General features: G+C 39.9%; 2 protein-coding genes across 5 annotated transcripts in view; one reads left to right on the top strand and one right to left on the bottom strand.

The window, feature by feature from the left end:
- Positions 1–10,103, top strand: part of LOC107687406 (polyhomeotic-like protein 2) — a 63,277-nt gene extending 53,174 nt beyond the window's left edge. The window contains exons 8-15 of one of the 4 annotated variants that reach the window (XM_016484727.1): positions 776–1,131; positions 1,257–1,410; positions 6,945–7,141; positions 7,961–8,090; positions 8,582–8,696; positions 8,792–8,915; positions 9,009–9,282; positions 9,361–10,103. In XM_016484727.1, the coding sequence (XP_016340213.1) occupies positions 776–1,131; positions 1,257–1,410; positions 6,945–7,141; positions 7,961–8,090; positions 8,582–8,696; positions 8,792–8,915; positions 9,009–9,282; positions 9,361–9,515 (1,505 nt within the window). In that variant the 3' untranslated portion in view covers positions 9,516–10,103. Of the gene's footprint in view, positions 1–775; positions 1,132–1,256; positions 1,411–5,500; positions 5,796–6,941; positions 7,142–7,960; positions 8,091–8,581; positions 8,697–8,791; positions 8,916–9,008; positions 9,283–9,360 lie in introns of those variants that run through there. The other 3 variants (XM_016484726.1, XM_016484729.1, XM_016484728.1) reach the window with 3 other exon arrangements.
- Positions 10,104–15,770: 5,667 nt separating this feature from the next.
- LOC107687460 (eukaryotic translation initiation factor 4 gamma 3-like) overlaps positions 15,771–18,490 on the bottom strand; it is a 38,953-nt gene continuing 36,233 nt past the window's right edge. Inside the window, exons 26-34 of the mRNA XM_016484818.1 lie at positions 18,321–18,439; positions 18,022–18,194; positions 17,534–17,659; positions 17,342–17,423; positions 17,140–17,238; positions 16,875–17,021; positions 16,713–16,794; positions 16,355–16,501; positions 15,771–16,200 (exon numbers count right to left, since the gene is read on the bottom strand). Of these exons, the coding sequence (XP_016340304.1) occupies positions 16,019–16,200; positions 16,355–16,501; positions 16,713–16,794; positions 16,875–17,021; positions 17,140–17,238; positions 17,342–17,423; positions 17,534–17,659; positions 18,022–18,194; positions 18,321–18,439 (1,157 nt within the window). The 3' untranslated portion in view covers positions 15,771–16,018. The remainder of the gene's footprint in view (positions 16,201–16,354; positions 16,502–16,712; positions 16,795–16,874; positions 17,022–17,139; positions 17,239–17,341; positions 17,424–17,533; positions 17,660–18,021; positions 18,195–18,320; positions 18,440–18,490) is intronic.

Here is an 18,490-nt window from a genome sequence, read left to right as displayed (position 1 = left end):
AGTGTTTATTATAGTCTGCAAGCACGGCAACATTATATATATATATATATATATATATATATATATATATAGTGGTGAATTCAGGTATATTTGGAGACTTTTCTATATATATTATATATTGGGACATATATTGGGGCAATTTTATATATAAAATCAACCAAGCAAAATATTTTATAATGAATATATACGCATCCAATTTCCAAATCTATTGTCCTGTAGGTGATATAAATTAACATACAGTATATATGTTGGGTCAGAATTTGAACCCAGTTGTGAATTCTCTGTTGTTAGATGAATTTACCTAGTGGAAATTCCTTATGCACAACAACCCAACCAACAGTTGATGGTGCAAGCTTGAATAAAAATACCAATGATGTGGATAGTTTGATGCAGAACATATTTTTTATGTAGTTATTTTTCATGCACTTCAAAATAAAGGTTCTTTATTGGCATCAATGGTTCCATGGAGAACATTTAACATCCTTGGAAAAATTACATTGCACAAAAAGTTCTTTATAGTGGAAAAAGGTTCTTTAGATTATTCATATATTTTTCACAAAAACATCTTTTAAGAATTGTTCGCTGAATTTTTTTCTTTGGAGAATCCAAAATGGCTCTTGTTGCATCGCTATGAAACCCCTCTTTTGGAATCCTTTATTTTTAAGAGTGTATAGTCTATTTACTGTAGTATAGCTGGTTTATCATACTGCATGTTTCTCTGAAACTGAAACATCAGCCATTAAATGTAATTGTTTTTTTGTTATATTTATTCCAGCATATACCCAAATTCAGACCCATCAGCTGCTCCAGCAGCACAAGCAGCAGTTTGTGATACAGCAGCCTCAGATACTGCAGAGAGGTCAAACGCAGCTCTTGGAGGCCACCACCATTCATCCTCACACAGTGCAAGCTGTAGCCATTCAGCCTGCCCTGCCAGCTCAGCCTCAGCAGTGCCCTATTCCTCTGGTACCCAAAGTGCCTGTTACCTGCCACCAAGCTTCCATCTTCCATTCTACTATTGTGAGTCAGCAGGCACTTGCCCAGAATGGACAGCCACCCATGAGCCAGAGCAAAGCAGCACCTCTACAGCTTACTGCAGTTAATGTCCAGATCCAGCCAGTTCAAACTCAAGTAAGTGGATTGAATTTAAATGGAAATGTATTTGTCAGTTTTTTTTATTTGTATGTATCATAATTGTATTAGTTTCACTTATTTGCTCCTATTCTGACCATGTTCTGTTCTGACATTAATTCCAGCTGGGAGTAGCCACACAGGATGTGTCCGATAAGGACACCCCTGTTCCTCTTGAACCGCAGATGCTATCCATACCAATTCATGTGCCAACCCAGACAGAACAATGCGAGTCGATCAAACAATCTCAACAAAGTCAAGTGACAGAAAACACAGAAGGTACTGATTATTTTGTTATTACATTGCTTCTTCTTCATCTTCCATTTATTTAGTTTGTTAGCTCAAAAAGGGTAAGGGTTGTATACTGTTTAATGTTTTTTAATTGATCAATCCCTGCAAGCATTGATCGTGTTTTGATTAATACATACAGTATATAAGCCAAGTTGGCTCCCTCTGTTTTAAAGGGGTCATATGATGCTGCTAAAAAGAACATTATTTTGTGTATTTGGTGTAATGTCAGCGACCAGCACAGATCAGCTCTAGGCATGACGAAGCGGATATCGTCCTCTTTTGGAAGACCAAACAAAGTAGTTTCGCTTTCACGACGAAAAACACTGCGGCCTAGCGTGAGCGAAAGCCGCGGCTTAGCGTGAGCTGAGGCCGGGATAGAGTGAGCAAAGGCGGCAGGGTCGAGAACGGCGCGCCCAGCGGATTCGACGAAGGAGTGGCAACCACATGTGACGACCCCGGGCTTCGTCCACGGTGAAAGCCGAGCCGGTGATCCACAGCACTAAATTGATGTATTCCCTCAGCAACCAGCACAGATCAGCTCTAGGCATGACGAAGCGGATATCGTCCTCTTTTGGAAGACCAAACAAAGTAGTTTCGCTTTCACAACGAAGCACACAGTGTCTCCACGGCATGGCGGCAGCAGCAACAATACTACAGTGAGAATAAAAGTTACGCCTTCTTTCTTTGCGTGAACATTTGGGCGGCGTTATGCAAATCTTCCCACATAGTGAGGTAGATATGTGGGGGCATGTTAGAACGAGCTGTTTTAGGTAGGCGTGGTTAACTCTTAACTTTTATAAAGAATATCTCTTTGGATTTGAGACTTTAGTCTTTGCAACTTTACAGATCTTCTTTATGCACCAAGAGCTTGTAACACTTCAAAGAGAAGGGAAAAATTGAAATCGCATCATATGACCCATTTAATGTAATCAGAATGAATAATGGATGAATATATTTAGTACATCAAAGCCACAATAAAAACAGCTTTAGCAGTTGAAAATCAAAACTTGAATAATTTCAAATACCAGGATGCAGATAACAGGGGTTTTGTGGAGTGAAAATTGTTTCTACATCAATTTTTTTTCAGTGTAGCTGATTTATCATGCTCTGTTTCTCTGAAACTCAAAAGAGAATGTCACATCAACCATTAAATTCTTTCATCTTAAACACTTTATTATAGATTTAGATATCACAAATATATCACACCATAAAATACAACATGCAAAATCTTTTTATAAAAAGGCATGAAATATCAAAACTCCAGGTCACATCCAGCTATACCGACTGCAAAAGCAAGAGGTAAGACTCCTGCAGCAATCTTGACCTAGCCAGACACAAGAGGGCCTACTATGTCACCACCATCGGTAGGTTTGCCAGTCACAAAACACAAAGGCCATCAACGCGAGCTCTCCCCTCAAGCAGAAGAGTAAATCTGTCACACCCCCAATATCTATTGTCTGGTCGCTGCACTTGTGAGAGTGTGACAGCTTCTGCTATAATTAGGGTCTGAGCTCCGTTGTATTCGGTTGGGCCGTGAGAATAAAGGTGGACACACTCTGGCTGTCTGGCAGGTGTGTCGGAGGCTTAACCTCAAGAGTTAAATTATGAATGATGATAAACTGCTCTTTTATGAACGGAAATGACTTGAGGCATCAGAGCACTTGAGCTATAAATCATGTCATGTTTTTTAATTGTATCATGCTGGCTTCAGATAATTTCACTTGATATGGATCATGGTGCATTCATAAAAGTTTTAATGCATCTTTTGTTTTAGATCAAACACATTTACGCCTGGTTTCACAGACAGGGTTTAGACTAAGCCAGGATTAGGCCATAGTTCAGTTAGGACATTTAAGTAATTTTTATAAACATGCCTTAGGAAAAATGAAAATGAGAAAAAAGAAGTGCACTGACATATTTTAAGATCAATCAGTGCAAGTTTCTTTCAGTTGAAACAGCCCAGGCTTACATTTTAGTCTGGGACTAGGCTTAAGCCTTGTCTGTGAAACCGGGGGTTAGTGTTTTTTCATGTGTGGGATTAAAAAGTATATACTTTAATGGAGTATTTCTATGCTAGTATAGAGGTGAGTCTCACAGAATTTATCAAAGTGGGATAAGTCTTCTTTTTATAGCAGACAACAATCCAGCAAACAAAAATATGTTGTAATAATAACATTTAGCTAACGTTTCATTAAGAAATGACAACATTATTTCTGAATGTTCAAAATGTCTAGTTTTTTAAATGTTTAAAAAAAACAATTCTTGGTTATGTGAGCTTTAGAGGAAACATGAAGGGAATGATCCTTTTTTATTATTTTGCAAACATTATGGGAAAGTTACTTTTAAATGTTCTGTGAACCATCTAACTCTAGTATTAATAAAAACTATTTAAAAAAAAATAAAAACGTTAGAAGAAAGTCCAATCAAAATTTTGCTGAAAATCATTCTATTAACAATGTATAAATGAGGTTTTTGTGCTAATGCTTTGAAAACATTATTAAAGACCAGGTAACTTTTAACTGAGGTTCTATTAATGTTCCTGGAAGAATGCATGTTCATAATTTTGAGAGAACTTTTGCAAGAATGTTTCTGAGTGAAAGTTCTGAGAATGTTCCATGTTAGCTGGAAAAAATTGCTGTGGTTATACCTGATCAATTACTACATTTCAATAGCTTGCAAAATATAAAATGTAATGGCTCCAGACATTGACATTGCAGTGCGAGACGAGTCTGGGTTTAGCTTACGATACTTAGACTCCATTGTGTCCGACTCCCAGCTGCTGAGTGTGGCACATGAGTGGTATTGTATATCTTACGAGCGATAGACTCACTATACATGCACCCTGGGTTACCCTGGGTCTTCCTTTGTCCCTGAGGAACCCTAGACCCCTCTTAACAAAACATTTGTGTGTGCTCTCAATACAATATAAACTTGCAACTAATGCAGGGTAGAGCTAAAACAGCTTTTAAAAAATGTACTTTTTTTGATTGATGTATTGGACATATACAGTAGTGTAGATGAATTAGTTAATGAGAGAACTTTATTTGCAATATATTTTATTTTCTGATGTTTAATTCACTGTTTTTATACTATAAAAACAGTCTGCAATCGTAAGCGTTTTACATTCATAAAACAGTGTAATTATCTTTGAAGTTCACATCAACCAGAAGTTGCAAATGGCTTAACTTCAGTATTGTGACGTATTTCCCATTGAAACTGAATATTGCATGAGGAAAAATAAATAGAGGATGGGGCTTGATTTTAGCGCACCTCCTCACAATCTCTAGCTCACAGCAGACTGATGGTTAGAGAGGAGTGGTTAAATTTTCAGATTTTGACTAAAGATTACAAAGACGAACAATTTTTTTTCATGTGGATTAATTTGCATGGATTAATTGTTCACCACAAGACTACTAATGTGCCCAAACAAAGGAAACAGGGTAAATTTTTTATTTCATGCAGACTTTAGCATGTAACTTTGTATTATAAATACATAATAAATGGCATTCTAGTTGGTCAAGGTTATTAGTATAAGGTTGTTTCATTGGTACAAAGAATAGACATAGGTTTAGGACCTGGCATGTTCAATACATGCAAGGTTTAGGACCCATAGGTTTAGGACCTAACAATTAAATACATGCCAAATTTGATCTAACCCTGGCTATATCATTGGGATACTAGGATAACTGTATATACTGTATATTGCTTACTATAAGAAAGGTTTCAAGCAGTAGTATGCTACACTTTGTCAAATTACCTCATATTTTAACGAGTTATCTCAGAAACAAATACATTTTTTTCCATTTTCAATCTTATTTGATGTAAAAATTTAAACTTTGACAGTCCAATCAAGTAATGTTTCAAGAAAGAGATCATTTAGATTTTTGCTTCCTGTTCATTCATAAAACTAAATGAGAAAGTCCAACGAACTGCAATGTGGCATTCCATGCTGCTAAAATAGTATGAGTAGTATGCTAGATGCTGTTCCAAAGATAGCTATGGAGTACTAGATGCTCTTTTTCTGCCTACGTGCGCCTCTGTCATGGAGCCGCTCACAAGTTTTAACCAATCACGGAACGGGTCTGTGCTAAATGCGACCTTCTATTGGACAGAATTCCAAGCGTCTGGGACCAATCGCAGCTGCACAATGTTTCCTATTCATTTCCCCCATACAAAGAGGATTAGAGAGAGCGGACCCGCTGCTCACATTGAGGGAATCGGTTAGAACAAACAAATCTACGCACACAAGAAGTTTGGATCGGATCATTTGCTGTACTGCTTTGTATATAACACCAGTGGATTATGGAAGTGTACTCGGAAGCTTTGGAATGCTAAATTCACTTTAGTGTTTTCCTCTTTTGGCGCTTGAAAGTGTAAGTAAAGAGTGCGTGAGCGGAACAAAGGCGTGTGCTGTTGACAATCACCAGGACGCCTGTGCGCGAGCGTTTGTCTGCAGTGTGAAACCCTGCCAAATGTTCGGGATATAAAGTTACAAAGTTCCTCGCCACTTGTTCTGGGTCGGAGGGGTGCGACTGGTCTTTGCCGATATGTTTTTTTGAACGCGAGTGTGAGTGTTTGAACCGTCTCGAGGAAGCATGGGAATAGAGCTGCTACGTTACAGTACAATCGTAAAATCTGGCAGTTTTTCAAAACGGGTAGTGCTGAGAAACTTCTGTTTTTTTTATCTAGGCCTTTTTAGATGGTATACAATAATAGTCGCATAGCTCTTCATAAATCAGTTTGCTGTGTGCAGACGTTACAGATCAGATGAAAAAGCTGGTGAAATAAGCAAGTGGTTTCAGGTGGCGTGAATGTGTTTTATTCACAACTGCATGTGAGCAAATAATTCAGAGTAGTTTATAAATGTATCATGAATATACATATTACAGTGTGCGTTAACGCTTTTATAAAAACACTTGGTGACCTATAAGAGTGTCATGGATTTGGGTCGTTCTTTTGAGTCGGGTCTTTTCGATGAATCTGTAGAACCGGTTCATAAAACCGTTCTGAACCTTTTGTGAGCACGAACAGTATTGAAGCGTTCGGTGCGGTTCTCTGATAAGATAGAGCACACTGAAAATGTTTCTTACGCGATTGTATGACAGTTTTATGAACACACGCGAAATTGGGTTAGTTTTAATAAACAGAATTTTAATAAAAACGTACATAAATGTATTCGGCAAAGAAATGTAAATTCATTTCACCATTGTTTATCATATTTAGTTTCGAAATGATTAAATCATCGCAACAACAAACTGGAATGAGACCCGAAATCACTATAAACACCATTATTATTGAAACCTAAAAGAACGTAGTCAACTAAACAGCGATACGGCTTTTGGAACTGTTAAAATGCCACGGCGAGATGTCACGGGGCACACGATGACGCAATTACGTAAAATGATCACTGAATCGGATATTTGAAACGAGCTGTTCTAAAGAACCGATTCGATTAAACGAGTCGGACTTGCCGTCCGTATTATGGTGTTTCTGATGGATGCTGTTGTGCTCGTGTTCAGCAGGCAGATTGAATGTGAAGGCAGGTGTGGGCTCACCTCCAGCCATGACCTCGGGCAGTGGCAACAATGCGCCCACGGTGACCGGCAGCGCTCCGCAAAATGGCGAGAGTAAACCGCCGCCACAGGCGGTAGTGAAGCCCCAGATCCTCACGCATGTCATCGAGGGATTCGTGATTCAGGAGGGAGCTGAGCCTTTTCCCGTGAGTGCTGTTTATTTCAGTCCATCCCGTCTGAGTGTTTACGTTTGCTGTTTTCTGTTTCAGCAGAATAATTTATCATAGTTTGTATTTAATAAAACTATAGTGTTTTAACTATATTTATTAAAGAGATGCTTTTCATTGTTATGCTTAGATAAATGTCACTTGTAAAACTAACTTATTTGTGTTAGAAACAACTACAGCTGCTCTGTTTGTAATGAAGTAGCAAAAGCCTAAATAATATAGTTCCTGCAGTGTGTTACAATAGTAACTTAAATCCATGGTAAACTTGTAGGTATCCAACTTAAGTCACTCCGCTTGCTAGTAACATTTTGACTTTCTTTGGAATACGAGGAAAAGTTTTGAATAATGTGCTGGTAGTTCCTTTTGCATTTAATTACAATGAATCGAGGACTTAAGTTGTCAAGCTTCAATAAAAGCAGCTTTGTCAAATAATACTGCAAAAATAGTTGGAATGTAGTGTTTTATGGACATAATTATATATGTAGTGTTTTATGGACCTAATTAATTATCACTTTTTCTGTCATTTTGGAGCTTGACAGCCCTAGTCCTCATACAATAATATAAAAAAATAAATAAAAATATTCTGTCTTTCACAGAAAAAAGTCACATGAGTTTTGGGTAAACTATTGCTTTAAAATAAATTCATTTTAAGTCCTTGTTTATTAAAAGAGGCATAATATACCACAGCCATTACTTAAATCTGCAGACTTTGGTAGAAGTTTCAAAAGCCGTGAGCATGCAGTATATGCCATGTGTAATGAATAATGTTTTTATGCAACACCTTGTGGATCTATCCAGGTTGAACGTCCATCCTTGTTGATTGAGAATTTAAAGAAGCAGAAGCAGCATCAGGCTTATTCAGACCTAGAGAAGCAGTCTCAGACCTTTCAAAACACAGACTCTGAGATGGACGATCTTTCACCGCAAGGTAAAGGTCACTTTAAGGCTGAGCTACACCACAAGACTTTTGCCATGATTTACAGTTTGGACGAGATGCAGGTAGTTGCCCAGAGTTAGAACTAGTCTGCCGATGAGTTGACAGGTTTCATAGAAAATTACGTTGTGTATGATGGGCACAGACTCATAATTCTATTCAGTCAGATGATAAGACATGTTTATTTTCAACACCTATTATTTTCATCTGTCATGTGTCTACAAACAGCAATCCAATATTTCAGTGTGAGTTTGTGTTCGGATTGACTTGAAAGTCTGATAGTGTAGTCTGATGCCTACTTTCTTTGTAACCATTTACAAAGTCACCAAATATATGATGCCTAGTGTTTTCAAATCTGTTCAGATTGTGTAGTGTTGTGTAATGTATTCCAGCCTTTAGTTACACACTTGATGGATTACTGATGCTTTGACTGTTGCTAGACTTTTGCTAATGTGGTCCAATCAGCCATGTAAATTCTTTCATAGAGCTGAATAATCAGAATGCTGAGCCAATGCTGTCATGTGAATTCTGTGGGAATGTAGACTTTGCATATAACTTCAAGAGATCCAAGAGGTTTTGTTCTACGGTGTGTGCAAAGAGGTATGTGGGTTCTTCTGTAGCATATAGGTTTATATAAGTTTTTGTATCAACACATGCTTGGATGGTTGTTTGACTTGTTTTTTCTTCTCTACTAGGTATAATGTTGGGTGCACAAAGCGAATGGGACTTTTCCCAAGAAAATCAACCACGGAGAACCCAAAGAAACAGAAAGCCTCCAACGCCTATCATCATAACAGCAGCATGGATGTCAGGAAACGGGTAATCGCTGTTTCTTCCTGTCTCATTGCAGTGTCCCATTGGGTTTGTCTATGCAGAAATGTGCTTACTTGTCTCACTTGTGTTCTCTCATAGAATCCAAGCGCTCAAACAACCATGGGAGCATCTTTGTTATCCCCACCCCCCTCTCATCCAAGTCACGGTGAGTCCAGCCAGTGCTCAGACATGTCCAGCTTCGAAGAGCCCATTTCGCCACTGTCCAACTCCAGCTTTGGAGCCCAAAGGCTTCAGAACGAGGAAAGGTTCGATCACAGTAGAGCGCTCCCTCTCCTGACGCAGCACTTCCTGGCCAGCGACCCGACCAAGTGGAATGTCGAGGACGTCTATGAATTTATCTGGTCTCTGCCAGGTAGCTACCATAATGTTCCTATGCTTTTTTGGGTAACAAATGATTTAAAAGTCACTAAAAATCTCTCTTTTGCACCAGGCTGCCAGGAGATCGCCGAAGAGTTTCGCTCTCAGGAGATCGACGGCCAGGCCTTGATGCTCCTCAAAGAGGATCATCTCATGAGCACCATGAACATCAAACTGGGCCCAGCACTGAAAATCTTTGCCCGCATCAGTATGCTTAAGGACTCGTAGCCTTTCCCACAGCCTTATCTAGCTTGGAAAGGACACCTTAACATCTCTGCACTGGTTTCCTCATCCCATTGTGGGTCCTGGGGATTGCTGCTCCTCAAAACCACAAACTTGTGTATAGTTCTCATCACAGTCAAATGGTTTCATCCCTAAAGCATGATGATGTGACTTGATTAAGAATTTCTCATGTATTCAGCTGTGCCAGGCCTGGGAGGGGGCGACAATCCATCATGTCAGGAAGACAAGCACAAGTACTTTACCATTTGTGCAAACAAATGTTCAACATAAGGTAGCATGGAAACAGGTTTACAGTTTCTTTACTGTTTTAAACTGGACTTTGTGATTTATCTGTCGTAGTTCTGGTTCTCATTGTCACAGCAACATGTGATGTTTGGTTAGCTAAGGAAAATGTTGTACCTTTAGCCTTGCAGTGTGCCATCATTTGTAGGTAGTAAACTGCTCAGGATTCTTCATCTCACAGGATGTTCCTCAATTCACATGCAATTATTACATCAGATTTTGTAGTCAAATGTGGCATTTTTGACATGGGGATAACGGGAAATAAAACTTTGACTCTCTTTGAACTTTGAAGACGTGCCTAATATTTTCTAAATAGCCCAAAGATTACACAAACGTTCATGTTTTTAGTTCAAGTGAAAGCAGCATTTCCAAAACCCATTTCCCAGCATTCAAGTTCAAGGACTGCCAGTAATATCACTACATTTAAGTTCAAAACCCATCTTGGTATGATATAATGAACTGGGATCATTTTTTATAAATCACTGTTATCCCAACCATTAATGTGTGCACTCATTTTACATTCATCATTTGATCAAATTTCTGTATTTATTGAAAGCAAGTCTCTGATTCTGTTTTATATTTGAAAATAAAACTCAGAAAACATTGAAGTTGTCAGATGATTGTTTTTCCCAATGAGTCAAAACAGATCCTCGTATCATAGAGCAAGTGGATGAATATGATTTTATTTCTAACTCTGTACTGTTAAGCGGTTAAAACTGATTATTGGATGTTTTCCTAACTGCATTCAGTAGTTCTGTAACTAGCCACGTTAGCATCGCTGTTCTACGTGTAATTTAAGTGCTGATATCAACTGTGTTATTGTGCGTTTAAGTCCTCTTGGGAAGTTCGTATTTACGAGTTGGGAATTCATGATTACATCGCAGGTGCATTCAAGTCATTTGGTTGAATTTTTTTTTTATCGTTTTATTCAATTTATAAGTTTTTTTGTAAAATGAATATATGTATTTTTTTGTATTTGTACATTTTCATCAGATTGTTCATTTCAACAAATTGGCAAGCTCACAACTTGGGAACATTTTCCAATTCGACATTGTGGTGGTTTTCATGTGTGTTCAACTCGTAAATATGATCTTTCTGACATGACTTGAACGCACCATAGACACTGCACTGCCACCTAACGATGTTGGTCAATATTATAGTTCTCTTTCATCATCTCGTGTTCGAGAACCACCTATGGGAAGGGCATCCATGCCTGACCTCTGCAGAAGCTTCCAATTGCACCAAGTCTGGCTTGACAGACAGGAGCACGTGCCCAATGGCAGGTGTGGGACTGCCCATTAACCGAGCGCATAAAGCTCCTGCACACACTACCTTTCCTCAGTTGACATTCGCTTCTCGTGACCTCTGGAAATTTTACTCACAGCTTGTTGGTATGACTTCACTATTGTCTACAGGAGGACACATCTTTGGATCAGGCTCCGCCAGACGGGTTTGTCGTTTTTACCAGGTCAGCTGTTTTATTCTGCAAGCTGTCCATGCTCGCACTTGTTACTAGGCTGCCCGCCTCTTACCTCTCCTTTTCCTCACTCCATCTACTGTCTGCTACTCATGGCTCTTTTGAAATCGAATCTGGCTGCACCTGTGGACAACCAGTCGCAAGCCTGCCCAGCTGCGTGCGGTGCCCTCATCGCCGCTAGGGATCCACATCCCTTTTGCATTGTTTGCATGGGTCTTAAACACGTTCAAGAAGCCATCAATTTCCTGGAGAACTGTAACCATTGCTTGGTGCTCACTAAGAAGCTCCTGCGTCGGATGCTCAAGGTGGCCGCTACTCAGAGCGTCAACTTGGGATTGTCTGACTCAGACGGGGGAAAAGGTGACACCGGTGCGGTCCCGGGGGCCTCCCGTGGTGCTGCCTCTCTGAGCTGGGCCAATCAATGCAACCCGTCCCCCTTTGAGGATATTTTGTTGGCTGATTCCCATTTCACCGACGGGCCACCCAGCTCCGGGGACGAGGACAAGGCAGGCCTTCTCGATGACTCGGGTGACAAGGAGGCCATCCCGTCGTCCGTAGCTTATCAGGCTAATGCTCCTGCTGCCCTGTCCCAATCGGTCCTACTCGAGTTTTGTGAGCGAGCGGCTGCTCACTTCAATATTGAATGTCCAGCGCTTCAGAAGGCATTGGACCAAGAAAGGGACGTGTATGATGGAAAACTTCTTCCCATCCTCCCGGCATGTCCTAAACATATGAAGCACTACTGGGGAGATCCGCTCGATCTCAAATACGGTCTTGTAGGTCTTGTGGTTAAGGAAATGGCAAATCTCAATATGGGTGACCCCCTCCCATCATCGAGCCCTCTATAACCAGGCACCTTAACCTCTCTCAAGGCAGGCTGCTAGCCCCACCCAAGCCTGTTCTACCAGCAGGATGGATCGTTTCTCTACGTGCATTCATCAGGCCTCTTATAAAGCCTCGACTTTGGTGGTAAGAGACCGTAATGTCTCCTTCCTGCTATCCGCTTACCAGGCCAAACTCTTGGTCGACATGGGACAACAACTGGATAAAGGGGCGCTATCACCCGATCTCTGGAAGGAGATAGTCACAGTGAATGACAGCATTCTACGTAATGCCCCTTAGGCTATCCAGGCGTGCGGGCACTCAATGGCTCTCTCGGTGGTCGGAGAGCACGCAATGTGGCTTAATCATTCCGGTCTCCCTGACAGCAAGAAGCGGCGCATCACCGGAGCACTGGTTGAGCTTCGCCAGGCTCTCTTCAGTCCTGCAGTCGCACTAATGTTGTAAGCCACCGGTGAGGCAGAGTGAGCCCCCACCTGCTAAACCCTGGGGGAAAATGTCCTTCGCCGCTATCGTGGTAAAAAAAAACAACCACTCCATCTGACTCGAAACGCAAGCAGCCGACCTGATGAACGGCCACAGTGGGCTTTGAGTTCAAGTTCACGGGCGGCCAGCCCTCTGGACACCAGTTCTGCCCCTCTTATTCCCACGTTCAAAAAACGGAGGTTATCTGTTGATGGGGTCAGCCCCCCCTGCCAGTGGGTACCCATTCAGAGTTGGCACAGGCTTCACTGTTCCCCATGTTGCCCAGTGTGAGTTTCCCCATTCCAGAGGGGAACATAGTGAGAAAAAGTGCACAAGCAGTGTCACCACACAGCTCCCCTCGCTCATCTCTCTCAAGTTCAATAAAGGCTTCGGCCCAAGTGTTGCCCAAAACACAAAAAATTGTACCACAAATGAGCAAACCGGCCGAATTAGCAGCTTTAAGCAGTTCTCCGGTTTGTGTGGGGTCGTGAATCATGTAACAGCCTGGCTGTCTGTGTCAGCTCCCGAATGGGTGATTCACACAATAATGAAGGGGTACAGACTTCAACAGACAGTTTGCCAAAAGACCCCCTTGTTTCAATGGAGTTATCTCTTCTCGTAAGGAAGAGAGCTCCACACATTCTGAAAGACGAAATCTCCTTTGGTTCGAGTAGTACCCCCGCATTTAAGCAGTCAGGGGTTTTACTCTCGTTATTTCCTAGTTCCAAAGAAGGACCATTCTCTCCATCCTATTCTGGATCTCAGAGTGTTGAACAAACATTTGAGGAAATAGAATTTCAGAATGTTAACATGGTTCTTTGTAGGGTGCCACAAGTTTGTTAAAATTTCCAAAGGGTGCCGCGACTAAAAAAAGGTTGGGAAACACTGCTCTAGCGAATCATGTAACAGCCTGGCTGTCTGTGTCAGCTCCCGAATGGGTGATTCACACAATAATGAAGGGGTACAGACTTCAACAGACAGTTTGCCAAAAGACCCCCTTGTTTCAATGGAGTTATCTCTTCTCGTAAGGAAGAGAGCTCCACTTACATTCTGAAAGACGAAATCTCCTTTGGTTCGAGTAGTACCCCCGCATTTAAGCAGTCAGGGGTTTTACTCTCGTTATTTCCTAGTTCCAAAGAAGGACCATTCTCTCCATCCTATTCTGGATCTCAGAGTGTTGAACAAACATTTGAGGAAATAGAATTTCAGAATGTTAACATGGTTCTCTTTTACATTCAATAAATCAGAACGATTGGTTCACATCGATCGATCTGAGAGATGCTTTCTTCCACATAAGCATTTATCCTCCACACAGGAAATTCCTTTGCGTCACCTACCAAGGTGTGTGCTGCGAATTCAGTCCTCCCCTTTGGCCTCGTTTTAAACCAAAGGAATTTTGTCTGTGTATGGAGGCGGGCCTGGCCCTGCTGAGAATAGCGGGTCTCAGGATCCCTGACTCCACTTGATGTTTCAGAGAACCGGGGTTACGAACAGTAACCTATTGTTTTATGTAAATTACACTGATGCTAGTTTTAGAGAGCAGTTTACACAAAAATGAATCCCCTTACCTGTCCAACAAAACGATGCCCCCAGGGTATCACCAATCAGGATGTTGTCCGACCAAACTCATAAACGCACCTTTTAAAGATGCTGTGGGATATCAATCATAAAATGTCCAAACTACCTAACAGTATTTATTGAAATAGGTTTCTTGAAAAATAGACCTATCTCTGTAACAACTTTGTCCTAAATAAACACAAAATTCTTTGCCTTTTACATGTTGAATCAGCTGGAATCATTTAAAGCACCTTAGATGTCCGCTGCCATGTAGTTGTCATGTGCATTAATTCAATGCATTAGTTATCATGAACAATGAACAACACAACCTTGACATTTAAGGTGGTATGAATTAACATTGATCATAATACATTAAACATGAATTAATGAACAATAGTACATTAATAAATGAACTAACCTAGACTAATAAATGCTGTAAAGTGTTTTAGTTTATAATTCCTATAGTGCATTAACTAATGTTAACAAATTAAATCTTATTGTAAAGCCTTTTTTGCAATTATTTACTTACATATACACTACCGTTCATTTTTTTTCGTATTAAAAGAAGTACTTATATTCAGCAAGGATGCATTAAGCAAAAGTTATTTTGATGCGTCTGTTAATCAAAGAACCCTGAAAAAAGTATTACGGTTTCTGCTAAAACACTGAGCAGCACAACCATTTTCAACTGATAATAGTAAAAAAATGTTTCTGGAGCAGCAAATGAGCATATTAGAATGATTTCTGAAGGATCATGTGACACTGAACACTGGAGTAATGGCTGCTGAAAATTCAGCTTTGCCATCACAGGAATAAATCACATTTTAAAACGAATTAACACAATACAACTATTACAATAATTTGTATCACAATATTATGTTACTCTATGTATGATCAAATAAATGCAGCCTTAGTGAGAATAAGAGACTTCTTTCAAAAACATTTAAAAAAATCTTACCGACCCCAAACTTTTGAACATTAGTGTATTTGTTGACTGAATAATATTCATTTGACTGCTGTAACACAAAACCAGCAAGGCCCTCACTGACAACACTGTAGAAAATGCACACCATCACCACGTTTTGCACTTTTATGAATCTTTTTTGTCTTTCATGTATTTACAAGCTTTAAATTTGCTCTATCAGTATGAAGAATAACAAGCACTTTAGGTTCAGCAACATCTCCTTAGTGCTTTTGTACACGTCACCATCTGCTCATTGACATCCATTCTGAGCTCTCGTCATGTGATCCCAGCAGTCCCCTGAATGCATAGTTCCTGCAAGTTTCTGCCAGATGAAATGTTTCACAAAGAGCAAGCTAAAGCAGAGGAACATTTGGTATGGTTATTGAGATAATAACCGTAAACGTACTAAACACTTCAGTACTGATGTACTAAACGCAGACCAGGTCTTCTCTGTGCTCAACCAACAAACTTTTCCCAACAATTTGAAAATCACGGAAGTTGTTTAATTATTGTTACTGTCATTATATTAATGATAAGATGATCATTATTTCTCTATCCACCAATAACCGCTCGTTAAATACCCTTTTGTGTATGCTGTTCTTAAAAAAATAAATTAACGAGTCTGAACGTATGTTTTGTTTCATTGTTGCATGTTTGTATTATTAAAGTCCTCTTAAAAAGTAAAAAAAAAACAAAAAAAAAACTTATAAATAATAAATGTTTTAGTGCTCCAGCAATTGCAAGTTGTCATAGGGTTGCTGCATGTCAGTGAACCGTACCATTCCAATCTTGCTGCACTCCAGCCATCCTGATGCATAATGTGTTGCTTGTTATGTTTCATTTTAATTTGATGCAGTTATTGTTTCAGCGACTAGTTGGCAAATGTGTCCGTTTGTCCTCTCGTCAATTGTCCTCGGACTCCTCCTCTGCCTCGCGCAGCCACGTGAAGAAAGCGGTGACTGACTTCAGGGCCACACCTTTGCCTTGCTGTTCAGCGGGGTCTTTACTGACCTCCCACTTATAGAAAGCGTCTTCAGATATCACATCCTCATCATACAAACAGTCAAAGAACATCCGGAGCAAATCTGCAAAATATTAATAAAATAAAACTATTTTAATCTCTTGGTGATTACTCAAAATATCAACATTAAAAAATACCATCCACTGTAGAATAGTGTTAATAACACAAATATTCCATGTGGTGTGAGTTTTAATGGGAATGTGAAAGGTTTTACTCACTAGCAGGCTGGTCCAGTTTTACTATCAATGCTTGAAGTGCATAAAGTGCTTGCAACTGTCTCTCTGTGTCTGAGTTAAGGTACTTGTGTAATACAGGCAATCTCCTCTTGATTATGGACAAGTCCACTTTGTATGAGGAGCCCTCGGCTGCAGACAGAAGACACAAGATTGGAGTATTTGACAATCTGACATTTGAAACTGTACCACATAAAAGGCAAACACAAGATGCCGTGTTCCTGTGCAACAGCAAACTAAATAGCTAAAATTTGCATAACTGTATCTAGAAAGTTACACTCCACTACCCGAAACAGCTTTGTTGTTGCTGTGTAAAAAAAAATAAAAAATCACAGTCACTTACTTTTCACTGCTGCCTTGCACACAGCAGTCATTAAAGCTCTGAGGAAAGGAGGTGAACTCATTTCTGATTCATCTAGATTGGCCTGTAATACATCACACATCAATGATAAGATCATTCACATCCTTTAATAAAACGAGTCTAAAGAGCTGGACGTAAATCTACCTCAACCCAGTCAAAGATTCGTTCATCACCAGCCATGTCCTCAAGTAGTAGTTTTTCAAGTTGCTTGTTCAGTTCCTCAGGCGAGAGTGTTCTCTTAGAGACAGCCTCGGTCGGGTTTGAGCCGTCAGAAAGTGTGAAGTCCAGTTTCTGTAGAAAGGTCAAATCATAAATGAAACTCGTTCAGCATGGGACAGCGGAGTAATAGGTGAATGTTTTGATGGTTAGCATATATTAGATGTCTTAGAGAATGTAAATCAAGGCTCACATGTTCTGTGATGAAGCTGTGCACATCCTCCGTTTCAGGTATAAAATCTGCCCAGCTCAACCCAGAGTCCCTCCATAATGATCCTACTTTCCTATGGCTCTGCAAACACACAATGCATTCATTTCCACTATTCTCACACTAACAAACCTTACAAATATGGCAAATACAAACAAAATGTTTGATTCCAATGTTTTAAGCTTACCATTTGTTTGCATAGAAGGTGCAATATTTCAGAAAATAATATCCCAGCTCTTCCCACAGGGAGTAATGGTTTGCTAAATTCACTGCAGACACAAAATAAGCAAATAAAACTTGTGTAAAGGCAATTACTAAAGCTGATGAGTTCTATGAATCTAATAACACTGTGGTAAGTGCTTGCTGGATAAAACCTTACCTAAATAATTCTCTCATAGAGATTCCCCCCTCTCGAAGCACAGGGGTCACCAGCTCCGCAAGGTACAGCCATATATGGGGAATATCAATGGCCATATCATCTGCTAATTCAAGAGTTTCAGAGAACCTGGGGGAAGAAACAAATATATTAAAAATCCCAGAATCGAGTGCAACTTTTTTGTTTTTTTTGGAGTTGATTTAGTAAGATTATATTATTTTGAAACATTATTTAAAAAAATAATAATAAATAAAATCACATACCCATTTAAGAAACAATCAGTATCAGTATTGTTAAAATCGTAACAAAAAGTATTAGTATCATTATTATATCGAAATAAAAAAGGTTGGTATCGTCTATCCCTACTTCTTTCATGCTACCTTAGTAGATAATGGACAGCGAGGCTGCTTACTACATTTTGCAACACAAAAGCACACATAACATTACTAATGCAGAGATGATAAGAATCTGTTAACTTTCTGCAATCTCACCCTTTAAAGAACTGAAGTTTGTGGAAGATTCCAGCCTGCAGGAGCTGGTAGAGCAGCTGACCCATATGGTCTCGTGTGATCTGACTCCTCTCCAGCGTGGACTCCACACCCACCCGCACAAACACATAGAGCATGGCAGGTTGCTCTAGTTCCTCCACACACTGCACTGCCTCCTGCAGCACAAGTATACTACGCTTAGAAATTCCTCTACTGCTATTCTGGACTAGGAGATACAGCTTTATAAGTTATGTAGTGCATAAAATAGCAATTTTGGTGATTTAAAAAAAAAGTGTACAAACCTTGTAATCATTAATGTGCAAAAACTCATCGATAATGGACTTGGACCGCCTTTCCATGTCCTCTTCTGTTAATGTAGGCTTGTCTGGAGAGGGTCCTGACAGTACTTCAAGTTTAACAGCTGCAATGAGAGACAGCCTTAAATGTCGGATTTTCTTCTTATGTATTTCAC

The sequence above is a fragment of the Sinocyclocheilus anshuiensis genome, unplaced genomic scaffold (assembly GCF_001515605.1).
Source record: "Sinocyclocheilus anshuiensis isolate Anshui unplaced genomic scaffold, SAMN03320099.WGS_v1.1 scaffold1114, whole genome shotgun sequence".
In the NCBI taxonomy this organism is placed as follows: domain Eukaryota; kingdom Metazoa; phylum Chordata; class Actinopteri; order Cypriniformes; family Cyprinidae; genus Sinocyclocheilus; species Sinocyclocheilus anshuiensis.
The sequence above is the reverse complement of the archived record's forward strand: the minus strand, read 5'-3'. Positions and strand labels throughout refer to the sequence as shown.